The following is a 25,725-nucleotide window of genomic DNA, read 5'->3' on the forward strand; positions in this document are numbered from 1 at the left end:
TATATCAATGACTTAGAGATATTACTGAGACGAGATCTTGGATACTCACTTTCACAGTCAGTTGATTCATCAGTAACGCCTGGAGCTCAGGACTAAAAGCCAGTAATTAAAACAAAAAGTAATAAAAGTTACCTTGCTGCATAAAATCAATGCGGACTGCGAAAACATATGCACTGAACTGAAGCAGAAGTGCGAACGAAAGGATCGCAGAGCGGCGGCAAAGTTTTTTTGTGCAGTTTCTGAGTAGCTCAAAACCTACTCAGCGCTTGCGATCACTTCAGACTGTTCAGTTCCCGTTTTGACGTCACAAACACGCCCTGCATTCGCCCTGCCACGCCTGCGTTTTCCCGAACACTCCTAGAAAACGGTCAGTTGACACCCATAAACGCCCACTTCCTGTCAATCACTCTGCGGCCAGGAGTGCGACTGAAAAGCTACGCAAGACCCTGTGTGAAACGACATCGTTCGTTGTAATAGTACGTCGCGCGTGCGCCGCATGCGCATAAGTGCCGTTTTTTTGCCTCATCGCTGCACAGCGACCGAAAACAGCTAGCGATCAACTCGGAATGACCCCCCTGTATCTGTTATTGTGTGAATAATAATTTATACTCTGATCTCACAAGATCAACTACTCACTATTCTGTGCATGATGCTTCCCACCCACAGCTGCTCACTATACACTCACAGTAAGTAATGCTCTGTTAACCCCATCTAGACTGCAGGTCATTTACAGCCACACCAATAGCATGTTTGACAGCTTTAAGTCCTACAACTTTGCTTGTAATAAATATTCAAGAACTTAGCGCGCCCATAAAAGTATTATTTTTCATTTTTCGTGGACATATAGGGTTTTATTTGAAAGCCTGATGAAGCTGATAGTGTTTATTATACAAGCTCTGAACAAGAGATGAACAAAATGAGTATACTGTACCTAGCCAGCTATATAACAGAATAAGACTGCTGGAGACTAGCTTCCAATCCATCTCTAACAGGGACTAATTTGTCTGCCCATATTTTTAAAGTGGCAATCGTTTACAAGGCAAAACCACCATGGATTATCCATGTAAATAATTGGCGCTTTAAAAATCGCAGTCTCACAGGAATTCCCGCGCAGACTGCAGCTCACAGGCTGTTACATGAGGCCCATAGTCTGCACAAAGAACTCAAACTATTTATAAACCAATACTGAATGAATAGGGACTGAATCTGGAAAGAACTTAACACTTGTAATTTATTCACTGTATTATCCCTGGTGCAGAATTTTCCTTCCTTCCAGATCCTACATTTCTCAGGGTATTATCCACTCCAGCATTAGATGGATTTAAAACCGATGAAAAAACAAAACTATGAAGCTATTTTGTAAAGAAGCTACCCCCTTCCAATGATACCTTTGGGTGAAGTGGGGGGTGGTATGAAGAATCCCTCCGGGATCCACTACTGTTATTCCAATATTGCAATATTATATCACAACTGCATTATATCAATATGCTTAGCCAGACTTACATACAGTACGTGACCAGATCTGACCTACTCAGTCCTCTAACTTGGAGTCAGACATTTACTTGTCATTTCACATGACTGCATCACATGTATGAAAAAATTTAACAAGAATTGTAATACAGCATGTTAATAAAACCAATGTACAGTCAGGTCCATAAATATTGGGACATCGACACAATTCTCATATTTTGGGCTCTATACACCACCACAATGGATTTTAAATGAAACAAACAAGATGTGCTTTAACTGCAGACTTTTTGCTTTAATTTGAGGGTATTTACATCCAAGTCAGGTGAACGGTGTAGGAATTACAACGATTTCTATATGTGCTTCCCACTTTTTAAGGGACCAAAAGTAATGGGACAAACTGAAACTTTCACTTTTTAACACTTTGTTGCAAATTCTTTGCAGTCAACTACAGCCTGAAGTCTGGAACGCATAGACATCACCAGACGCTGGGTTCCATCCCTGGTGATACTCTGCCAGGCCTCTACTGCAAATGTCTTCAGTTCCTGCTTGTTCTTGTGGCATTTTCCCTTCAGTTTTGTCTTCATCAAGTGAAATGCATGCTCAATCGGATTACAGGTCAGGTGATTGACTTGGCCATTGCATTACATTCCATTCCATTCCACTTATTTGCCTTAAAAAACTCTTTGGTTGCTTTCGCAGTATGCTTCGGGTCATTGTCCATCTGCACTGTGAAGCGCCGTCCAATGAGTTCTGAAGCATTTGACTGAATATGAGCAGATAATATTGCCCGAAACACTTCAGAATTCATCCTGCTGCTTTTGTCAGCAGTCACATTATCAATAAATACAAGGGAACTAGTTCCATTGGCAGCCATACATGCCCACGCCATGACACTACCACCACTATGCTTCACTTATGAGGTGGTATGTTTTGGATCATGAGCAGTTCCTTTCCTTCTCCGTAGTGTTCTCTTCCCATCACTCTGGTACAAGCTGATCTTTGTCTCATCTGTCCATAGGATGTTGTTCCGGAACTGTAAAGGCTTTTTTAGATGTTGTTTGGCAAACTCTAATCTGAACTTCCTGTTTTGGTGGCTCACCAATGGTTTACATCTTGTGGTGAACCCTCTATATTCACTCTTGTAAAGTCTTCTCTTGATTGTTGACTTTGACACATATTATACCTACCTCCTGGAGAGTGTTCTTGATCTGGGCAACTGTTGTGAAGGGGTTTTTCTTCACCAGGGAAATAATTCTTCTGTCATCCACCACAGTTGTTTTCCGTGGTCCTCCGGGTCTTTTGGTGTTGCTGAGCTCTCCGGTGCGTTCTTTCTTTTTAAGAATGTTCCAAACAGTTGATTTGGCCACACCTAATGTTTTTGCTATCTCTCTGATGGGTTTGTTTTGATTTTTCAGCCTAATGATGGCTTGCTTCACTGATAGTGGCAGCTCTTTGGATCTCCTATTGAGAGAGTCGACAGTAACAGATTCCAAATGCAAATGTCACACCTGGAACCTGGAATCTACTCCAGACCTTTTACCTGCTTAACTGATAATGAAATAACGAGGGAATAGCACACTCCTGTCCATGAAATAGCTTTTGAGTCGATTGTCCCATTACTTTTGGTCCCTTAAAAAGTGGGAGGCACATATAGAAACCGTTGTAATTCCTACACCGTTCACCTGATTTGGATGTAAATACCCTCAAATTAAAGTGGAAAGTCTGCAGTTAAAGCACATCTTGTTTGTTTCATTTCAAATCCATTGTGGTGGTGTATAGAGCCCAAAATATGAGAATTGTGTCGATGTCCCAATATTTATGGATCTGACTGTATACCATATTTTCTGTTGGCCATTTAAAATTGGGTTCTTTAAACATGTGTTACCTTGCTTTACCCCACAAGAGGAGCTGCATGAACTCATCGTGAACGGAGGTGGTCGTATTTTTCTCCTGAAAACATGAAGAACAACATTATGCACAAAGCTCCGCCACATGTTCTTCTGACATCTCAGCACTTGCACTAGCAGTGGGCTGTGTGTACTTCTCCACGACCCTCACTTTAAAGAAAACTGAAATTCTATAAAAGGTAAAGCTTTACATACACTCATATAGATCACACCTATTGTTAAGCAGCTTGCAAGCTCTTCTTACCCGTACTGCATTATTTGGGGGATATTCAAATGTTTAAAAAGTCGGTTGGGTGTCTGTTTATTCCTGTTTATTAGATAGGGGGAAAAAACAGACCCCCAACTGACTTTTCAATCAATTGAATACCCCCCTTTGTGTTGTTTTGGGAATTTACTTATACTAAGGGATCAATCCAGTTAGGGCAGCGGTTCTCAATTCCAGTCCTCAAGCACCCCCAACAGGTCATGTTTTCTGAATTTCTATAATCATGCCCAAGTAAGTTAAATCTATTTTGCTGAATCCGTAAGTATCCCACCTGTTTCGACTGATAGATATCCTAAGAACATGACCTGTTGATGGTTTACAGGACTGGAGTAGAGAAGCACCGTCCCTGCGGTAAAACATAACACACAACCTGAGCCCCTCATTGCAGAAAAAGGAGATTCTTTTTACTTTTAGGTCACCCAAACGAAACACCTATAGTTCTGTTCTAGCACCCTGCACCTAATCAGTGAGAGAGGCATATTTTAATTTTGAAGGGTAAAATCTTAAACGTATCTGTAGTAGTGATGAGCGGGTTCGGTGTTACTCGGTTCTACTCGGTTCTCAAAACGGCATCTTATTGGCTCACGGATGTCACGTGTTTTGGATAGCCAATAAGATGCCGTTTTGAGAACCGAGTAAAACCGAACCCGCTCATCACTACCCTGTAGTGATACATCACATATAAAATTTTGCCCTTCAAGAGTAAAATATGCCCTCCGCACTGATTAGGTGCAGGGTGCAAGAATCAGCATTGAGGGGCAGATGTATTAAGCCTAGAGAAGTGCTAAAGCAGTGATAAATGCAAGGTGATAACGCACCAGCCAATCAGCTCCAATATGTAAATCGACAGTTAGGAGCTGATTAGCTGGTGCGTTATCACCTTGCACTTATCACTGGTTTATCACTTCTCCAGGCATAATACATCTGCCCCTGAGTTACTCACAGTATAACAAGACTTTCATTTCATACAACTACAGGTACAAATTCATACATACCTGCACAAATTTTGTTAATCGAGAATCCATCTGCACCAGAATTTCTTCCCAAGCTTCACACATACACGTCAACGATAACGTTAAATACTTAAAAAAGAGACAATTAAATAAAAATGAAAGTGCTCCAGCTTTATAAACCATTTGTAATACCCCCTTCCCGGACACCCGGTTTTTCCTTTACATTAAAATGTATTACTTCTGTTATATCACCTCCTCTGTAACCATCCTCACTATGCGAATTTCTGTACCATGTTTTAAAGGTGGCATTATAGAAAGGCTGTGCTTGATATGCAGGTGTTTGAGCTAGTCGGTGAGGTTCTGTGCTTTGGGGGTCTGTGGAGACTAAAGGGTATGGGATGCCGGCCCTCCAGCACGGAACCCGCGCCACCAAACCCCAAAACCATCTCTAACCCACGGAAGATTATCGCCACTTTTGCACCTGACATTGTTATATTGAATTTAAAATGCAATATTTCTCTTATGAACTTGAATTGGACCAAAACAATGTTCATTGCTTGAGGATCACACCATATAACTTTATGTCTTTGTGTTATTTTGATGGTCACATATATCGCACCTAAATAAGTCTTGTCATGCACATAGCCATTCCGTATTAATTTAAAGTTTCTATTTTGTCCATTGCGGAGCAACGTGCGTGAAGTGATGTCGCACAGCCCCACTGAGACAGGTAGAACAGAGAAGCCACAGTGACCGGCGGCCAGAAGACATCAAAGAAGGTAACTGTGCTGGCTGGGGCTGCAGCCTGCCTTTGACGCACAAAAGCTCACACAAAGCGAGGCAGTTGGAGGCAAAGGACAAAGGGAGTTAATAAGAGTTGTCAGCAAACAAAAAAAGTTTGCAATTGTGCAAAACCGTGTGCACTGCAGGGGGTGGGGGGGCAGATGTGACATGTGCAGAGAGAGTTAGATTTGGGTGGGGTGTATTCAAACTGAAATCTAAATTGCAGCGTAAAAATAAAGCAGCCACTATTTAATCTGCACAGAAACAATATAACCCACCCAAATTGAAATCTCTGCACGTTACATCTGCCCCACCTGCAGTGCACATGGTTTTGCCCAATTGCTAACTTTTTTTGGTTTGCCAACAACTCTGTATAACCTCCAAAATCTTGCCTAGGGCACCAAGTTGGTCAGGACCGGCTCTGTCCGTAAGTGCTGTGCGAGATTCTGCAGAGGAGTCTTTGGCGTGAGTTTAGCAAAGCTTAGTAAGGACACATCTGTATGTTGTGTATTTTACAAAGATGCATTTATTTAGCATATACAATGACACTGGGTGCTAGTGTGAAATACAGGAGTTAATGGGAGGAGGAGTTGTTGTTCCCACACATGTATAAACCACTATAGCAGTTGTATACCGGAATGTACTGTGTGTCCTAGAAATTGGTTCCAAACATCAACTAACCATCCGGTAACGAAAGCCGGCTTCATTCAAAGCACGATATCGGCTATTACCCATTCTCTTCTTAGGAGGGTACGTGTCAGAGAAGTGCGGCCACTTCTAACATCCAGAACTGTGTGTTTGTTGTACATACTTTACCACATGAAGTCCAACTAAATTTCAGTCTAGACAAGAAAAACAAAAGGAATTTTTCCCACGCACTCTGCTGGCTGTTAGTAAGAAGAACTATATACTATGAAATAATAGAAAATGTAGAGCTCTTCGTTACATATGTTTTGCAAAAGATATGATAAGCCTCTTTCTAACCCATAGCTTCTGCTTCTTTCTTAACACATATTAACACTTTAGTGTTTCAATGGTGTGCTGCCCTAGGGTGGTCGGGCCTGAGCCGACTTTGTGGGGTCCAAGCCCTGGACTTATGCTTAGTTAGGGACCTCCAGTAATAGAGCAGCCGTGAAGTGGCCTGGAGGCTTATCATATCTTTTGCAAAACATATGTAACGAAAAGCTCTACATTTTCTATTATTACATAGTGTATAGTTCTTCTTACTAACAGCTAGCAGAGTGCGTGGGAAAAATCCCTTTTGTTTTTCTTGTCTAGAGTAACCCCCTCCCGCAGCACCTGGGGATTGTTACCAGCTTGATTAGAGCAGTTTGCCACCATTTATTTAAATTTCAGTCTAGTTCCCTTTGCCAGCATAGGAAAACAGGCTGTTAAAAAAGGTACCTACCTGAAGAAGAGTTGAAATGTGGGTAAATTTTCTGGCCATTCGGGTAACCTCAGGTAAGTAATCAGATAATAAACTAGTGTCCAGCTATGAAAATAAATAGGTAACAGTAAAACGGTTGTAAAGCACATTGCAGAATCCTATACACTATGCAACGTAGTCCCACTCACCTGGAAATAGGTGATCTCTGGTGTAGTGTTTGTGGCAAGCTCAGTAACCACAGAAAGGGACTTTAGGTCGCTGGACAAGCACAAGCCAAGGCAGGAACCATACACCTAACAGAACAAGCCAAATACTGAGTACACTGACAAGAGCCTCAGGTCAGACAGGAGCACGCATCACACAGTGGAAGCACCCACATTTATGAGAATACAGGGTAATAATTCTATAGTGACCAGTGAAGGCACTTGTCACTGAAGAATCCATAGGCTACAGTCCCCTTAATATATACAGATTCAGTCTGCAAACTCTCTACTGCAATACAAAGACCAGATTCTACTGGGTACAAAGTTCTCTAGGAATAACGATATACTCTTATTAGGATAAAGCACAAAAAGTTACCACCGTGTCATCAGGTGCTAGAGGTATGCAGATAAATATATAATACAGTAGCTGTCCTTTTGCGCATTAGCGATTAAATCAGAAAGTACAATCCAAAATAACAGATTCTGTGAAAATGCTCAAAATACAGGGGAAAAGATTTCCATAGCATAACTGTGTGGTGTCAACAAGCTCATTCTCTCATTCTGTTCATATGTGGAGACTCATACCAGACAATGTGATCTACTGAATAGAGCAGACAAAACCGCTTTCAAATGAGAGGACAATGCTCATATTCTGTCCAAATCCCAAATCATTTAGTCTACAAACCTAGGTAGACAATAGGCATGAACGTAATGACCAACCAGACGTCCAGCCAGGTGGAAGTCCAAATGTCCCAGGTTCTCCTCACCAACACGTTTCGATACCTGGATGTTATCTTTTTCAAGGCATGAGGAGAATGTGTACCTAGACTGGTATATATCCCCCATATCAATTAGGTTAATACAACATGTCAGAGCTAATACCAGACACGCAACAACTAACATAGTCGGTGAGGTTGAAAAAAGACTAGTAGTCCATCGAGTTCAACTTGAATTATATTGTATTCCCTAATCTATTTAGGTTAAAGGCTATATCCTCGTAAATAGAGAGGAGCGGGTTCGGTTTTATTCGGATCTCAAAACGGCATCTTATTGGCTCACGGATGTCACGTGTTTTGGATAGCCAATCAGAAAAATCCGGATAAAACCGAACTGGCATTAATGCTGGCGTTAAATCTGAACCCGCTCATCTCTACTCGTAACCACTTTGGAAAACATTATCCCCCTATAGAGAGTCCGTTCGTGCTGCTCCACTTTTCATTAATGCTCCAGCCATATCAGGTGTGCACAATTAAAGACCGGCGCGGGTGTGTCACGTTCGTCCTACTTTCGGGTGCTCCACTGTGCAGCCGGCAGCCTGAGAGGAAAATTATCACTTTTTTTATGATTCGCGCAATGATGAATCATGAAAAAAAATAGTTAGAGAATGCAGTGAGAATTTAAAACTAAAAATTCTCATTGCACAACATGTCCTCTCTGTCCCCCTGCATGAATAGTATGCGAGCGATCGCATCCCGCGACACCGGCGCCCCCGTGTGGAGCGCACGACCACACAGTTGTTATAATAATTATATATTTTAATGGAGGGGGTCTGGCTACACCTCCTCCATTTGGCCATGCCCCCTCCCTTCTACCAGGGCACGCCGGAACTGTCAGCGCCCCTGATTATATATATATATATATATATATATAGCTGCATGTTTCTAGAGCCTGATGACATAGTGGTAACTGTTTGTGATTTGTGAAACTGTCTGAAGTGCAGGTGATACTTTCATACCTATAGTTCTACGGCAAGCTTGATTGGCACACTTACCTATATCATCACTACTTTGTTGTGCCTTATTAGGATAGTCACAAGGTACTTATCCACATGGTAAAACCTTTAGTACACCAAATGGCATAGAGCTCTCTCCCAACACTTCAGTTACAGGATTACAATTTATGCTTTTTGACAGCTACTGTAGGCTTCATCAGGAAGAACATGCTACAGTGAGTTAGTGGGCAGCACTGATCGGGAAGCCTGCATGGACACTATTATACACAGATCTCCATATTCTTACCCCCATTACTAGAAAAGAGCCTTGTATCTGCACACGGAGCTTGTTTCATTAATGTATGAGCGAGCTTCTACACTCGTAGGTGACCAGACCTGTATACACTATATAAAGATGTGCTGTGCTCAGCTTCATGTTCCTTTGGTGGAATGGGCAGTGTTGGGGCTGAACAAAGGTGTCCCACATAAAACTACCTATATATACAAATACATCAGACGGAATTCGAATGTTTGGCAACCGGCAGCCACTAGATGGCGCCCAAACTGAGCTATTCAATTGTTGCTCCGTTTGGGCGCGATGGCTGCCGGCGTCTGCCTTTCAGCTGTAGTGCGTAAAAAGTGACCCATTTGGGCGCCCAAACGACACTTTGTATGATCGCGTCCAGCACTTTGGTCAGTCTTAGCTGCTTTACGTGGCTAAACCCAACCTTTATGGGAGCGATTTGTGTGAAAGAAAATAAAACAATTGAATTGCGCCCATAGTGACATATGCAAATATACTCTGTAAACGGACAATGGATCTAAAAGTGCATAAATCAATTATCAGCTTTTACGTGTAGTAATAAAATAAATGTAGTACCTTGCATCTATAATACAATAGCATGCAAAAAGGGGGACTCTATACCATAAGGTTTCAAGAACACCTCTCCTCACCCCACTAGGGCCTGAGGAAGGAAGGACACTCCGAAACGCGTTCGTGTTAAGAGACTCCACTACTGTTTGGTATACCATAGGCTTTTTTCCATCTTTTAGAACCTTGTACCTTAGATCCCAGGATGACTGGGGTGAGGAAATATATTCTTGAAGCCTTATGGAACAGAGTGGAACAACCATATTAAACCCTCGAAGGATTGTATTGCTTTATGTTTTATTTAAACTATTTTTTTAAACCTGTTATACAGTATATGGAACTTTCTGTATGAGATAATAAACCATTTTCCTGTCTGTGAAAACGTGGAGTATTCAAAACCCTGTCCCTAACCCCTTACTGCTGTAAGGATATATCGGCTGATGTGGTATTATCATCCACTGGGGAAGCTGGTGACAAAGAAACCTTTTGATGATCGTACCAGTTTGAACCCGAGATGAGTGTGCATCCAAATGAGAGTGCAGAGTTTGCTGCCTGGGAAGGGTGTTTCACAACGAGAAAGAAACCTTTATGTGAAGGTATCTCACTGTGTTTAGGTGAGTTTAGAGACCCAGCGCCATGAGGAAGGAACAACGTGTATGACTGGATAAACAAATGTTATTTTCCTTTTGTGAAGTATACAGGACGCCTTCTACAGAGACATCCACAGCAGAACCTGACAGCGCTTGTGGACTCCTCTTTTGTACTTTGTAGTTGCTTGTTTGTAGCTGAAGTGTCAGGAGAAATCTATCGGCCGGATTTAAGTTTGTACCCGATGGTTTATGTACAAATCTGACGTTTTAGGGTCTGCGCACGAATGAGGACACATCTGTCCATTAAAAGCAAATCCTGAACTTATGAATTAAGTTAAAATGAATTAAATCATTTTTAGTTTGCAAGAGATAAGATATAATGTAATGCACGCATTCTTAATTTCACTAAGGATAAAGTGATCCTACGGAATATAAAGGGTGATATGAGCAAGTCCAATAGAACACCAGCTCATTACATAATCAGATCTGTTAGCCATAAGGATTTGTGCTATAAAATGCCAACTCAGAATTACCCCCAATATTTTAGAGTTTTGTTTCCCCCTGAAACAAAACTCTAAAATATTGGGGGTAATTCTGAGTTGATCGCAGCAGCAAGTTTGTTAGCAATTGGGCAAAACCATGTGCACTGCAGGGGAGGCAGATATATCATGTGCAGAGAGAGATTAGATTTGGGTGTGGTGTGTTCAATCTGCAATCTAAATTGCAGTGTAAAAATAAAGCAGCCAGTATTTACCCTGCACAGAAACAAAATAGCCCACCCAAATCTAACTCTCTCTGCAAATGTTATATCTGTCTTCCCTGCAGTGCACATGGTTTTGCCCAACTGCTAAAAAAATAAGAATTTACTTACCGATAATTCTATTTCTCGGAGTCCGTAGTGGATGCTGGGGTTCCTGAAAGGACCATGGGAATAGCGGCTCCGCAGGAGACAGGGCACAAAAAGTAAAGCTTTACGATCAGGTGGTGTGTACTGGCTCCTCCCCCTATGACCCTCCTCCAAGCCTCAGTTAGGTACTGTGCCCGGACGAGCGTACACAATAAGGAAGGATTTTGAATCCCGGGTAAGACTCATACCAGCCACACCAATCACACTGTACAACCTGTGATCTGAACCCAGTTAACAGTATGATAACAGCGGAGCCTCTGAAAAGATGGCTCACAACAATAATAACCCGATTTTTGTAACTATGTACAAGTATTGCAGACAATCCGCACTTGGGATGGGCGCCCAGCATCCACTACGGACTCCGAGAAATAGAATTATCGGTAAGTAAATTCTTATTTTCTCTATCGTCCTAGTGGATGCTGGGGTTCCTGAAAGGACCATGGGGATAATACCAAAGCTCCCAAACGGGCGGGAGAGTGCGGATGACTCTGCAGCACCGAATGAGAGAACTCCAGGTCCTCCTTAGCCAGGGTATCAAATTTGTAGGATTTTACAAACGTGTTTGCCCCTGACTAAATAACCGCTCGGCAAAGTTGTAAAGCCGAGACCCCTCGGGCAGCCGCCCAAGATGAGCCCACCTTCCTTGTGGAATGGGCATTTACATATTTTGGCTGTGGCAGGCCTGCCACAGAATGTGCAAGCTGAATTGTATTACACATCCAACTAGCAATAGTCTGCTTAGAAGCAAGAGCACCCAGTTTGTTGGGTGCATACAGGATAACAGCAAGTCAGTTTTCCTGACTCCAGCCGTCCTGGAACATATTTTCAGGGCCCTGACAACATCTAGCAACTTGGAGTCCTCCAAGTCCCTAGTAGGTGCAAGGCACCACAATAAGCTGGTTCAGGTGAAACACTGACACCACCTTAGGGAGAGAACTGGGGACGAGTCCGCAGCTCTGCCCTGTCCGAATGGACAAACAGATATGGGCTTTTTTGAGAAAAAACCACCAATTTGACACTCGCCTGGTCCAGGCCAGGGCCAAGAGCATGGTCACTTTTCATGTGAGATGCTTCAAATCCACAGATTTGACTGGTTTTAAACCAATGTGATTTGAGGAATCCCAGAACTACGTTGAGATCCCACAGTGCCACTGGAGGCACAAAAGGGGGTTGTATATGCAATACTCCCTTGACAAACTTCTGGACTTCAGGAACTGAAGCCAATTCTTTCTGGAAGAAAATCGACAGGGCCGAAATTTGAACCTTAATGGACCCCAATTTGCGGCCCATAGACACTCCTGTTTGCAGGAAATGCAGGAAACGACCGAGTTGAAATTTCTTTGTGGGGCCATCCTGGCCTCACACCACGCAACATATTTTCGCCACATGTGGTGATAATGTTGTGCGGTCACCTCCTTTCTGGCTTTGACCAGGGTAGGAATGACCTCTTCCGGAATGCCTTTTTCCCTTAGGATCCGGCGTTCCACCGCCATGCCGACAAACGCAGCTGCGGTAAGTCTTGGAACAGACATGGTACTTGCTGAAGCAAATCCCTTCTTAGCAGCAGAGGCCATAAGACCTCTGTAAGCATCTCTTGAAGTTCCGGGTACCAAGTCCTTCTTGGCCAATCCGGAGCCATGAGTATAGTTCTTACTCCTCTACGTCTTATAATTCTCAGCACCTTAGGTATGAGAAGCAGAGGAGGGAACACATACACCGACTGGTACACCCACGGTGTTACCAGAATGTCCACAGCTATTGCCTGAGGGTCTCTTGACCTGGCGCAATACCTGTCCCGTTTTTTGTTCAGACGGGACGCCATCATGTCCACCTTTGGTATTTCCCAACGGTTTACAATCATGTGGAAAAAACTTCCCGATGAAGTTTCCACTCTCCCGGGTGGAGGTCGTGCCTGCTGAGGAAGTCTGCTTCCCAGTTTCCATTCCCGGGATGAAACACTGCTGACAGTGCTATCACATGATTTTCCGCCCAGCGAAAAGTCCTTGCAGTTTTTGCCATTGCCCTCCTGCTTCTTGTGTCGCCCTGTCTGTTTACGTGGGCGACTGCCGTGATGTTTTTCCCACTGGATCAATACCGGCTGACCTTGAAGCAGAGGTCTTGCTAAGCTTAGAGCATTATAAATTTACCCTTAGCTCCAGTATATTTATGTGGAGAAAAGTCTCCAGACTTGATCACACTCCCTGGAAATTTTTTCCTTGTGTGACTGCTCCCCAGCCTCTCGGGCTGGGCTCCGTGGTCACCAGCATCCAATCCTGAATGCCGAATCTGCGGCCCTCTAGAAGATGAGCACTCTATAACCACCACAGGAGAGACACCCTTGTCCTTGGATATAGGGTTATCCGCTGATGCATCTGAAGATGCGATCCGGACCATTTGTCCAACAGATCCCACTGAAAAGTTCTTGCGTGAAATCTGCCGAATGGAATTGCTTCGTAGGAAGCCACCATTTTTACCAGGACCCTTGTGCAATGATGCACTGTTTTTAGGAGGTTCCTGACTAGCTCGGATAACTCCCTGGCTTTCTCTTCCGGGAGAAACACCTTTTTCTGGACTGTGTCCAGAATCATCCCTAGGCACAGCAGACGTGTCGTCGGGATCAGCTGCGATTTTGGAATATTTAGAATCCACCCGTGCTGTTGTAGCAGTATCCGAGATAGTGCTACTCCGACCTCCAACTGTTCCCTGGACTATGCCCTTATCAGGAGATCGTCCAAGTAAGGGATAATTAAGACGCCTTTTCTTCGAAGAAGAATCATCATTTCGGCCATTACCTTGGTAAAGACCCGGGGTGCCGTGGACAATCCAAACGGCAGCGTCTGAAACTGATAGTGACAGTTCTGCACCACGAACCTGAGGTACCCTTAGTGAGAAGGGCAAATTTGGGACATAGAGGTAAGCATCCCTGATGTCCCGGGACACTATATAGTCCCCTTCTTCCTGGTTCGTTATCACTGCTCTGAGTGACTCCATCTTGATTTGAACCTTTGTAAGTGTTCAAAAATTTTTTAGAATAAGTCTCACCTAGCCTTCTGGCTTCAGTACCACAATATAGTGTGGAATAATACCCCCTTTCTTGTAGTAGGAGAGGTAATTTAATTATCACCTGCTGGGAATACAGCTTGTGAATTTTTTCCCATACTGCCTCCTTGTCGGAGGGAGACCTTGGTAAAGCAGACTTCAGGAGCCTGCGAAGGGGAAACGTCTCGACATTCCAATCTGTACCCCTGGGATACTACTTGTAGGATCCAGGGGTCCTGTACGGTCTCAGCGCCATGCTGAGAACTTGTCAGAAGCGGTGGAACGCTTCTGTTCCTGGGAATGGGCTGCCTGCTGCAGTCTTCTTCCCTTTCCTCTATCCCTGGGCAGATATGATCTTATAGGGACGAAAGGACTGAGGCTGAAAAGACGGTGTCTTTTTCTGCAGAGATGTGACTTAGGGTAAAAACGGTGGATTTTCCAGCAGTTGCCGTGGCCACCAGGTCCGATGGACCGACCCCAAATAACTCCTCTTCCTTTATACGGCAATACACCTTTGTGCCGTTTGGAATCTGCATCACCTGACCACTGTCGTGTCCATAACATCTTCTGGCAGATATGGACATCGCATTTACTCTTGATGCCAGAGTGCAAATATCCCTCTGTGCATCTCGCATATATAGAAATGCATCCTTTAAATGCTCTATAGTCAATAAAATACTGTCCCTGTCAAGGGTATCAATATTTTTAGTCAGGGAATCCGACCAAGCCACCCCAGCTCTGCACATCCAGGCTGAGGCGATCGCTGGTCGCAGTATAACACCAGTATGTGTGTATATACTTTTTATGATATTTTCCAGCCTCCTGTCAGCTGGTCCTTGAGGACGGCCCTATCTATAGACTGTACCGCCACTTGTTTTGATAAGCGTGTGAGCGCCTTAGCCACCCTAAGGGGTGTTTCCCAACGCGCCCTAACTTCTGGCGGGAAAGGGTATACCGCCCCTAATTTTCTATCGGGGGGAACCCACGCATCATCACACACTTTATTTAATTTATCTGATTCAGGAAAAACTACGGTAGTTTTTTCACATCCCACATAATACCCTCTTTTGTGGTACTTGTAGTATCAGAAATATGTAACACCTCCTTCATTGCCTTTAACGTGTGGCCCTAATAAGGAATACGTTTGTTTATTCACAGTCGACACTGGATTCAGTGTCCCTGTCTGTGTCTGTGTCGACCGACTAAAGTAAACGGGCGTTTTAAAACCCCTGACGGTGTTTTTGAGACGTCTGGACCGGTACTAATTGTTTGTCGGCCGTCTCATGTCGTCAACCGACCTTGCAGCGTGTTGACATTATCACGTAATTCCCTAAATAAGCCATCCATTCCGGTGTCGACTCCCTAGAGAGTGACATCACCATTACAGGCAATTGCTCCGCCTCCTCACCAACATCGTCCTCATACATGTCGACACACACGTACCGACACACAGCACACACACAGGGAATGCTCTGATAGAGGACAGGACCCACTAGCCCTTTGGAGAGACAGAGGGAGAGTTTGCCAGCACACACCAAAAACGCTATAATTATATAGGGACAACCTTATATAAGTGTTTTCCCTTATAGCATCTTTATTATATATTTCTAATGCCAAATTAGTGCCCCCCCTCTCTGTTTTAACCCTGTTTCTGTAGTGCAGTGCAGGGGAGAGCCTGGGAGCCTTCCCTCCAGCCTTTCTGTGAGGGAAAATGGCGCTGTGTGCTGAGGAGATAGGCCCCGCCCCTTTTTCGGCGGCCTCGTCTCCCGCTCTTAACGGATTCTGGCAGGGGTTAAATATCTCCATATAGCCTCCGGAGGCTATATGTGAGGTATTTTTAGCCAAAATAGGTTTTCATTTGCCTCCCAGGGCGCCCCCCTCCCAGCGCCCTGCACCCTCAGTGACTGCCGTGTGAAGTGTGCTGAGAGGAAAATGGCGCACAGCTGCAGTGCTGTGCGCTACCTTTAGAAGACTGAGGAGTCTTCTGCCGCCGATTCTGGACCTCTTCTTACTTCAGCATCTGCAAGGGGGCCGGCGGCAAGGCTCCGGTGACCATCCAGGCTGTACCTGTGATCGTCCCTCTGGAGCTGATGTCTAGTAGCCAAGAAGCCAATCCATCCTGCACGCAGGTGAGTTCACTTCTTCTCCCCTAAGTCCCTCGTTGCAGTGATCCTGTTGCCAGCAGGACTCACTGTAAAATAAAAAACCTAAGCTAAACTTTTCTAAGCAGCTCTTTAGGAGAGCCACCTAGATTGCACCCTTCTCGGCCGGGCACAAAAATCTAACTGAGGCTTGGAGGAGGGTCATAGGGGGAGGAGCCAGTACACACCACCTGATCGTAAAGCTTTACTTTTTGTGCCCTGTCTCCTGCGGAGCCGCTATTCCCATGGTCCTTTCAGGAACCCCAGCATCCACTAGGACGATAGAGAAAACTTCCTGCTGCGATCAACTCAGAATTACCCCCATTGTGTAGAATCATACACCAAGCAAGCATCGTACCTCTGTAATTGTTGCAATCTTGTACATCCCATAGGCATAGATCTCAATCTGCCCTGAGTCTCCACCGAGAACCAAAGCATTAAGCCTTAGGAAACAAAATGTTCACACATTAAATATTACTAGTAACTATGTTGAGAATAATTTAATAATTATTTTACGTGTAATATATACTAGCAGCCATGTCATTGGGACGTAGTCTGGATACCGGCAACTGGGATCCCGACAGACAGAATCCAGACATCGGAATCCCGTGAGTATTAGGGTTAGTTTTAGAGTTAAGCTGCGGTAGGGGGCCGGGTAGGTTTAGGCTGCAGGAGGGGTAGGTTAGAGTTAGGCTGCGGTAGGGGGCCTGGTAGATTTAGGCTGTGGGAAGGGTGGGTTAGAGTTAGGGTGCGGTAGGGGGTGGATAGGCTTAGGCTGCGGGAGGGGTGGGTTAGAGTTAGGCTGTGGGAGGGGGCGGATAGGTTTAGGCTGCGGGAGGGGTGGGTTAGAGTTAGGCTGTGGGAGGGGGCGGATAGGTTTCGGTTGTGGCAGGGGTGGGTCAGAGTTAGGCTGTGGGAGGGGGCGGGTAGGCTTAGGCTGCAGGAGGGGTGGGTTAGAGTTAGGCTGCGGGAGGGGTGGGTTAGAGTTAGGCTGCGGGAGGGGTGGGTTAGAGTTAGGCTGCGGGAGGGGGTGGATAGGTTTAGGCTGTGGGAGGGGTGGGTTTGAGTTAGGCTGTGGGAGGGGGCGGATAGGTTTCGGTTGTGGCAAAGGGTGGGTTAGAGTTCGGCTGTGGGAGGGGGCGGATAGGTTTAGGCTGTGGGAGGGGTGGGTTAGAGTTAGGCTGTGGGAGGGGGCGGATAGGTTTCGGTTGTGGCAGGGGTGGTTTAGAGTTAGGCTGTGGGAGGGGGCGGATAGGTTTAGGCTGCGGGAGGGGTGGGTTAGGGTTAGAGGTAGGGTTATTAAACTCGCCAGGACCAGTCAGCATTCTGAGCGTTGGGATTCCGGTGTCGAGATCCCGACAGCCAGGATTTCATACTCAACCCATGTCATTTGTATCCAGATTATGACGACTACGGGTGTCACATGGGCTCTCTAAAATCTAGCGATGGTCCAGTTTCTGAAGCACTCATGATTAATTTTACTTATGTTTTAAAGCAGAAATAACACCATTTATAATGAGCACTTAAAACGATTTGTGTGGCAGGATCTGCTCAAACACAGGGCTGAAAAAAAAATGTTTAAAAAAAAAATAAGATTTTACTTACCGGTAAATCTATTTCTCGTAGTCCGTAGTGGATGCTGGGAACTCCGTAAGGACCATGGGGAATAGCGGGCTCCGCAGGAGACTGGGCACTCTAAATAAAGATTTAGTACTATCTGGTGTGCACTGGCTCCTCCCTCTATGCCCCTCCTCCAGACCTCAGTTAAGGAAACTGTGCCCGGAAGAGCAGACATTATAAGGAAAGGATTTTGGAATCTCGGGTAAGACTCATACCAGCCACGCCAATCACACCGTATAACTTGTGATACACTTATCTAGTCAACAGTATGAACAACAACAGGGCATCAACAATGGATGCCAACATAACATAACCCATTATTAAGCAATAACTATGTACACGTATTGCAGAAAGTCCGCACTTGGGACGGGCGCCCAGCATCCACTACGGACTACGAGAAATAGATTTACCGGTAAGTAAAATCTTATTTTCTCTGACGTCCTAGTGGATGCTGGGGACTCCGTAAGGACCATGGGGATTATACCAAAGCTCCCAAACGGGCGGGAGAGTGCGGATGACTCTGCAGCACCGAATGGGCAAACTCAAGGTCCTCCTCAGCCAGGGTATCAAACTTGTAGAATTTTGCAAATGTGTTTAAACCCGACCAAGTAGCAGCTCGGCAAAGCTGTAATGCCGAGACCCCTCGGGCAGCCGCCCAAGAAGAGCCCACCTTCCTTGTGGATTGGGCTTTCACTGATTTTGGATGCGGCAATCCAGCCGCAGAATGAGCCTGCTGAATCGTGTTACAGATCCAGCGGGCAACGGTTTGCTTTGAAGCAGGAGCACCCAACTTGTTGGGGGCATAAAGGATAAACAGCGAGTCAGTTTTCCGGACTCCAGCCGTTCGGGCTACATAAATCTTCAAAGCCCTGACTACATCTAGTAACCTGGAATCCTCCAAGTCACGAGTAGCCGCAGGCACTACAATAGGTTGGTTCAAATGAAAAGATGACACCACCTTTGGCAGAAATTGGGGACGAGTCCGCAATTCCGCCCTGTCCCTATGAAAAACCAGATAGGGGCTTTTACATGATAAAGCCGCCAATTCTGACACACGCCTAGCCGAAGCTAATGCCAATAGCATGACCACCTTCCACGTGAGATACTTTAGCTCCACGGTCTTAAGTGGTTCAAACCAGTGGGATTTTAGGAAACCCAACACCACGTTGAGATCCCAAGGTGCCACAGGTGGCACAAAAGGGGGCTGCATATGCAGTACTCCCTTAACAAACGTCTGAACTTCAGGAAGAGACGCCAGTTCCTTTTGAAAGAAAATGGATAGGGCCGAAATCTGGACCTTTATGGATCCCAACTTCAAGCCCATAGTCACTCCAGACTGTAGAAAGTGCAGAAATCTGCCCAGTTGGAATTCCTCTGTAGGGGCCTTCCTGGCCTCACACCAAGCAACATATTTTTGCCATATGCGGTGATAATGCTTTGCTGTCACGTCCTTCCTAGCCTTTATCAGCGTAGGAATAACTTCCTCCGGAATGCCTTTTTCCGCTAGGATCCGGCGTTCAACCGCCATGCCGTCAAACGCAGCTGCGGTAAGTCTTGGAACAGGCAGGGCCCCTGTTGCAACAGGTCCTGTCTGAGAGGCAGAGGCCATGGGTCCTTTGTGAGCATTTCTTGCAATTCCGGGTACCAAGGTCTTCTTGGCCAATCTGGAACAATGAGTATTGTTCTCACTCCTCTTCTTCTTACGATTCTCAGTACCTTGGGTATGAGAGGAAGAGGAGGGAACACATAGACCGACTGGAACACCCACAGTGTTACCAGGGCGTCCACAGCTATCGCCTGAGGGTCTCTTGACCTGGCGCAATACCGTTGCAGCTTTTTGTTGAGACGGGATGCGATCATGTCTACCTGTGGCAGTTCCCATCGATCTGCAATCTAAATGAAGACTTCTTGATGAAGTCCCCACTCTCCCGGGTGGAGGTCGTGCCTGCTGAGGAAGTCTGCTTCCCAGTTGTCCACTCCCGGAATGAACACTGCTGACAGTGCTTGTACGTGATTCTCCGCCCACCGAAGAATCCTGGTGGCTTCCGCCATCGCGACTCTGCTTCTTGTGCCGCCCAGGCGGTTAACATGAGCCACCGCGGTGATGTTGTCTGACTGAATCAGCACCGGTTGGTTGCGAAGCAGGGGCTCCGCTTGACTCAGGGCGTTGAATATGGCCCTTAGTTCCAGGATATTTATGTGTAGACAAGTTTCCTGACTTGACCACAACCCTTGGAAGTTTCTTCCCTGAGTGACTGCCCCCCACCCTCGGAGGCTCACATCCGTGGTCACCAGGACCCAGTCCTGTATGCCGAATCTGCGGCCCTCGAGAAGGTGAGCACTCTGTAGCGACCACAGAAGAGACACCCTGGCCCTGGGTGACAGGGTGATCAGCCGATGCATCTGAAGATGCGATCCGGACCATTTGTCCAACAGATCCCATTGAAAGTTTCTCGCATGGAACCTGCCGAAGGGAATGGCTTCGTACGATGACACCATCTTTCCCAGGACTCGCGTGCAGTGATGCACCGACACCTGTTTTGGTTTTAAGAGGTCTCTGACTAGAGTCACAAGCTCTTGAGCCTTCTCCGTCGGGAGAAACACCTTCTTCTGGTCTGTGTCCAGAATCATGCCCAGAAAGGGCAGACGCGTCGTAGGAATCAGATTCAGAATCCAGCCATGCTGTTGCAACACTTTCTGTGAGTGCGCTACGCTGATCTGCAACTGCTCCCTCGACCTCGCCTTTATGAGGAGATCGTCCAAGTATGGGATAACTGTGACTCCTTGCTTTCTCAGGATCACCATCATTTCTGCCATTACCTTGGTAAATATTCTCGGTGCCGTGGACAGACCAAACGGCAACGTCTGGAATTGGTAATGACAGTCCTGTACCACAAATCTGAGGTACTCCTGATGAGGTGGATAAATGGGGACATGCAGGTAAGCATCCTTTATGTCCAGAGACACCATCAAATCCCCCTCTTCCAGGCTTGCAATGACCGTTCTGAGCGATTCCATCTTGAACTTGAACCTTTTCAGGTAAATGTTCAGGGATTTTAAATTCAATATGGGTCTGACCGAACCGTCCGGTTTCGGTACCACAAACATTGTGGAATAGTAACCCCTTCCCTGTTGCAGGAGGAGAACCTTCACCACCACCTGCTGGAGATATAATTTGTGAATTGCCGCTAACACTATTTCCCTCTCTATAGGGGAAGCTGGCAGGGCCGATTTTAGGTAACGTTGAGGGGGCATCACCTCGAATTCCAGCTTGTATCCCTGAGACACAATCTGTATAGCCCAGGGATCCACCTGTGAGCGAACCCACTGGTGGCTGAAATGTCGGAGACGCGCCCCCACCGCTCCTGGCTCCACCCGTGGAGCCCCAGCGTCATGCGGTGGATTTAGTGGAAGCCGGGGAGGACTTCTGTTCCTGGGAACTAGTTGTAAAGTGCAGCTTTTTTCCTCTGCCCCTGCCTCTAGCAAGAAAGGAAGCACCTCTGACCTTCTTGCTTCTTTGTGCGCGAAAGGACTGCATTTGGTAATACGGTGCTTTCTTCGGTTGTGGGGGAATATATGGCAAAAAGTTTGACATCCCAGCAGTAGCTGTGGAAACCAGGTCCGAGAGACCGTCCCCAAACAATTCCTCACCCTTGTAAGGTAACACCTCCATGTGTTTTTTGGAGTCGGCATCACCTGTCCACTGCCGAGTCCACAGGACCCTCCTGGCAGAAATTTACATTGCATTAATTCTAGAGCCCAGTAGGCAAATGTCCCTCTGGGCATCCCTCATATATAGGACAGTGTCTTTTATATGCCCCAGGGTCAGCATAATAGTATCCCTGTCTAAGGTATCCATTTCCTCAGACAGATTATCTGTCCACGCTGCTACAGCACTACACATCCACGCCGACGCAATTTGTGGCCTCAGTAGAGTCCCTGAATGTGTATAAACAGATTTCAGGATACTTTCCTGCTTTCTATCTGCAGGATCCTTTAGGGTGGCCGTATCCTGCAACGGCAGGGCCACCTTCTTAGATAAGCGTGTCAGAGCTTTATCTACCCTAGGGGAGGATTCCCAGCGCACCCTGTCCTCAGGCGGGAAGGGTATGCCATAAGTAACCTTTTGGAAATCAGGACTTTCTTATCTGGGGAATCCCACGCTGTTTCACATAACTCATTTAACTCATGTGAAGGGGGAAAAGTCACCTCTTGCTTTTTCTCCCCATACATATAAACCCTCTTGTCAGGGACGGGGTTCACCTCTGATATGTGTAAAACATCCTTCATCGCTATAATCATGTAACGTATAGCTTTTGTCATTTTTGGTTGCAATTATGCATCATCGTCGTCGACACTGGAGTCAGAATCCGTGTCGACATCTGTGTCAACCATTTTGGATAGTGGGCGCTTTTGAGACCCTGAGGGCCTCTGCGCTGTAGGATCAGACATGGGTTGAGACCCTGACTGACCCGAGGTATCAGCTTTATCCAACCTTTTATGTAAGGAGTTTACATTATCATTTAACACCTTCCACATATCCATCCAATCAGGTGTCGGCACAGTCGGTGGCGACACGTCAGTCAACTGCACTTGCTCTGCCTCCACATAGCCCTCTTCGTCAAACATGTCGACACACGCGTATCGACACAGCACACACACAGGGGAAGCTCTAAATGAGGACAGGACCCCCAAAAGGCCTTTTGGAGAGACAGAGAGAGAGTATGCCAGCACACACCCCAGCGCTATATAACCCAGAGATTACACAGTAACTTAGTGTTTACCCAGTAGCTGCTGTATTATAATTAATGCGCCTAAATTTATGTGCCCCCCTCTCTCTTTTTCACCCTTCTACCGTGATTCTGCAGGGGAGAGCCTGGGGAGCTTCCTCTCAGCGAAGCTGTGGCAGGAAAATGGCGCTGGTGAGTGCTGAGGAAGAAGGCCCCGCCCCCTCAGCGGCGGGCTTCTGTCCCGCGATTTCTTGTAAAATAAATGGCGGGGGCTCATACATATAACAGTGTGCCACTGTTTATATGCAGCATTCGCCAGGAGGTAACAATTGCTGTCCATGACGCCCCCCCCTGCGCCCTGCAGCCAACAGTGACCGGAGTGTGTGGGTTAGTGTGGGCGCAATGGCGCACAGCTGCAGTGCTGTGCGCTACCTCATGTGAAGACAGGAGTCTTCTGCCGCCGATTTCGATGTCTTCTCTGCTTCTGCCGGCTTCTGTCTTCTGGCTCTGCGAGGGGGGCGGCGGCGCGGCTCCGGGAATGGACGACAAGGTCAGGTCCTGTGTTCGATCCCTCTGGAGCTAATGGTGTCCAGTAGCCTAAGAAGCGCAACCTATCCGCAGTTAGTAGGTTTGCTTCTCTACCCACAGTCCCTCGTAGCAGAGAGTCTGTTGCCAGCAGAAGCTCTCTGAAAATAAAAAACCTAACTAAAATACGTTCTTATTAGCAAGCTCAGGAGAGCTCACTAAAAGCACCCAGCTCTGTCCGGGCACAGATTCTAACTGAGGTCTGGAGGAGGGGCATAAAGGGAGGAGCCAGTGCACACCAGATAGTACTAAATCTTTCTTTAGAGTGCCCAGTCTCCTACGGAGCCCGCTATTCCCCATGGTCCTTACGGAGTCCCCAGCATCCACTAGGACGTCAGAGAAAATCCTTTTTTTTTGTTTAAATCGTTTTTGTTTTGGTTTAAACCAGGTTTTAATAAAAAATTGAATCGTATTAGAAATCTTTATCATCCATGTTTTGATGCTTTCTAACATTGATAATGTTATGAGGCTTTGATTTGATTTGTTTTACTTCTCTCAATAAAACCAATTTTTTCAGCTTATTATTTCTATTACATCTGAATATGGGATGTATTTATGTGACCAGCCGTCACAATACCGACGGCTATATCCCGTCCCCCTCACAATTCCGACAGTCGCCATGCCAACTAACAGGGACTATTCCTACTCGTGGGGGTCCACGACACCCATCGAGTTTGAATGGAACCTGTGGTGAGCACAGCTCGTCAACGAGCCCGCCCCTCCCCTCCCCCTTCCTGCCAGCCATCTAAATGCCGGGATCCCACTGTCGGTATGGTGACCGGCGGTCATACGATATTAACCCAGAACATATGTAGATAGACTAAACATATTACAACATACAAAGTACACTCACAAATAGATGCATTTGAAAATAAGAACAACCTTAATGTTAAGCATTAGTCCTACTTATTATAAATAAAATACTATTAGCACTGGGCATGGCACTTGTATTGAACATTTTGGGGGAGATTCAAATGTTTGAAAAGTCAGTTGGGAGTCTGTTTTTTCCTATCTAATAGACAGGAAAAAACAGACACCCAACCGACTTTTCAAACATTTGAATCTCCCCCTTTGAATAACAAAAACAATTTTTTTTATATAATAGGCTTTTTTTAAGAAATCGCGGCGCCATGCCACTAGTCACAGCATAATAAAAAACCACAATATTTTTTTTTTTTAAACCATTAGGTTTAAACCAAGGTGGTTTAATGTGAATAGCGATGTCACACCCACATACCTTACATCTCCCAAAAGCTTCAAGATTTCATCAGATTTCTCCTCACTAGAACAGAAAACGTCAGTGTCAGTTACTGGGGCACACCAGCACCTGCTTTGCTAAATTCTATCTTTTTGGAAGAGTGAAGGTTATTCCCATGAGGGCTAGTATCTCATTGATATCTCCTGGGGTTTCTGTTACAATTGTATTGTTGAGCAGGCCACAGAAGCATTTATTAATCTGACTGCTAATATTTTATAGCAGAGAATGGGATACGGTGTCTGATGAAGACCAATAAAGCCACATTTAGGTAAGTATCTTAGGTTGTCATTACTTCCTATCAGGGTGCCCTATTGGGAAGAGAGGAACTGAAAAAGAAGAAGAAAACCTGGAGTTCCACAACAGGAGTAACAAAGTTCCCTTACAAAGATTAACAGACGAACTGGATCAACAAACAGCCACAGAGAGATCACAAGAAATTCCATTTAAGACCCTCGTCAAAATGGGGAAGTCCCAATACCAACATAGTGAGTCAGGAGAGATCTATCGGCCGGATTTAGGTTTGTACCCGATGGTTTACGTACGAATCCGAAGTTTTAGAGTCTGCAAAAATATAAGGACACACCTGTACATTAAATCTTAATCCTTATATGAATTTATGAATTAAGTTAAATGAATAATCATTTTTAGTTTGCAAGCGATAAGATATAATGTAACACACAAATTCTTAATTGCACTAAGGATAAAGTGATCCTACGGTATTATAAAGGGTGTTATGAGCGACTCCAACAGAACACTAGCTCATTACATCATCAGATCTGCTAGCCTTTAATGAGTTGAGGTCGATGTTTGGTTACTAAGCAGGAAAACCAGGATTTAGTAACTATCCACTCCTACAAGGCAGGCAGCGGGAGTGTGGCGTCGGGGAACCGCAGCTTACCCGTCCGGGCATTATGGCCGCTTCCTCTGCGGCGGTGGCTGGCTGGTGCGGGGCGGCCGATGATTGCAGGGAGGTCCAGGGAGCAGGAGGAAGCTGGGGACGTCAGGGGAAGCCTAGTATGGCTGCAGTGTGGGCGGCACTGGGCTCAGGGCACCGCCATCTTGGTTTGGGTCACATGTGCACAAAGGCCAATCAGAGGCCTGATTTAGACAATCCTGTTGCAGCCAATCCCTGGGAAGGGCAGGGTATATCTGGGAGCATTCTGATGCCAGTGCAACATCTTCTGCAGCTAGTCTGCATGCTAGTGCTCTGTGTTCCCAGTTTCCAGTGTGAGCCCTTGCTCCTGGTTCCTGTTGTTATTGCAGTCCCGGTTTCTGGTTCCTGCCTACCTAGCTCCCACGTTTCTA

At 45.8% G+C, this 25,725-nt stretch overlaps 1 protein-coding gene across 3 annotated transcripts in view; it reads right to left on the bottom strand.

The window, feature by feature from the left end:
• The window catches only part of ANAPC4 (anaphase promoting complex subunit 4), a 167,857-nt gene that overhangs the window by 77,789 nt on the left and 64,343 nt on the right, over window positions 1–25,725 (bottom strand). For all 3 annotated transcript variants that reach the window (XM_063943580.1, XM_063943581.1, XM_063943582.1), the window contains exons 7-13: window positions 24,400–24,444; window positions 16,586–16,670; window positions 6,954–7,058; window positions 6,787–6,870; window positions 4,638–4,724; window positions 3,356–3,420; window positions 50–92 (exon numbers count right to left, since the gene is read on the bottom strand). In XM_063943580.1, the coding sequence (XP_063799650.1) occupies window positions 50–92; window positions 3,356–3,420; window positions 4,638–4,724; window positions 6,787–6,870; window positions 6,954–7,058; window positions 16,586–16,670; window positions 24,400–24,444 (514 nt within the window). The remainder of the gene's footprint in view (window positions 1–49; window positions 93–3,355; window positions 3,421–4,637; window positions 4,725–6,786; window positions 6,871–6,953; window positions 7,059–16,585; window positions 16,671–24,399; window positions 24,445–25,725) is intronic.

This window comes from Pseudophryne corroboree, chromosome 10 (assembly GCF_028390025.1).
Source record: "Pseudophryne corroboree isolate aPseCor3 chromosome 10, aPseCor3.hap2, whole genome shotgun sequence".
Taxonomy (NCBI): Eukaryota; Metazoa; Chordata; class Amphibia; order Anura; family Myobatrachidae; genus Pseudophryne; species Pseudophryne corroboree.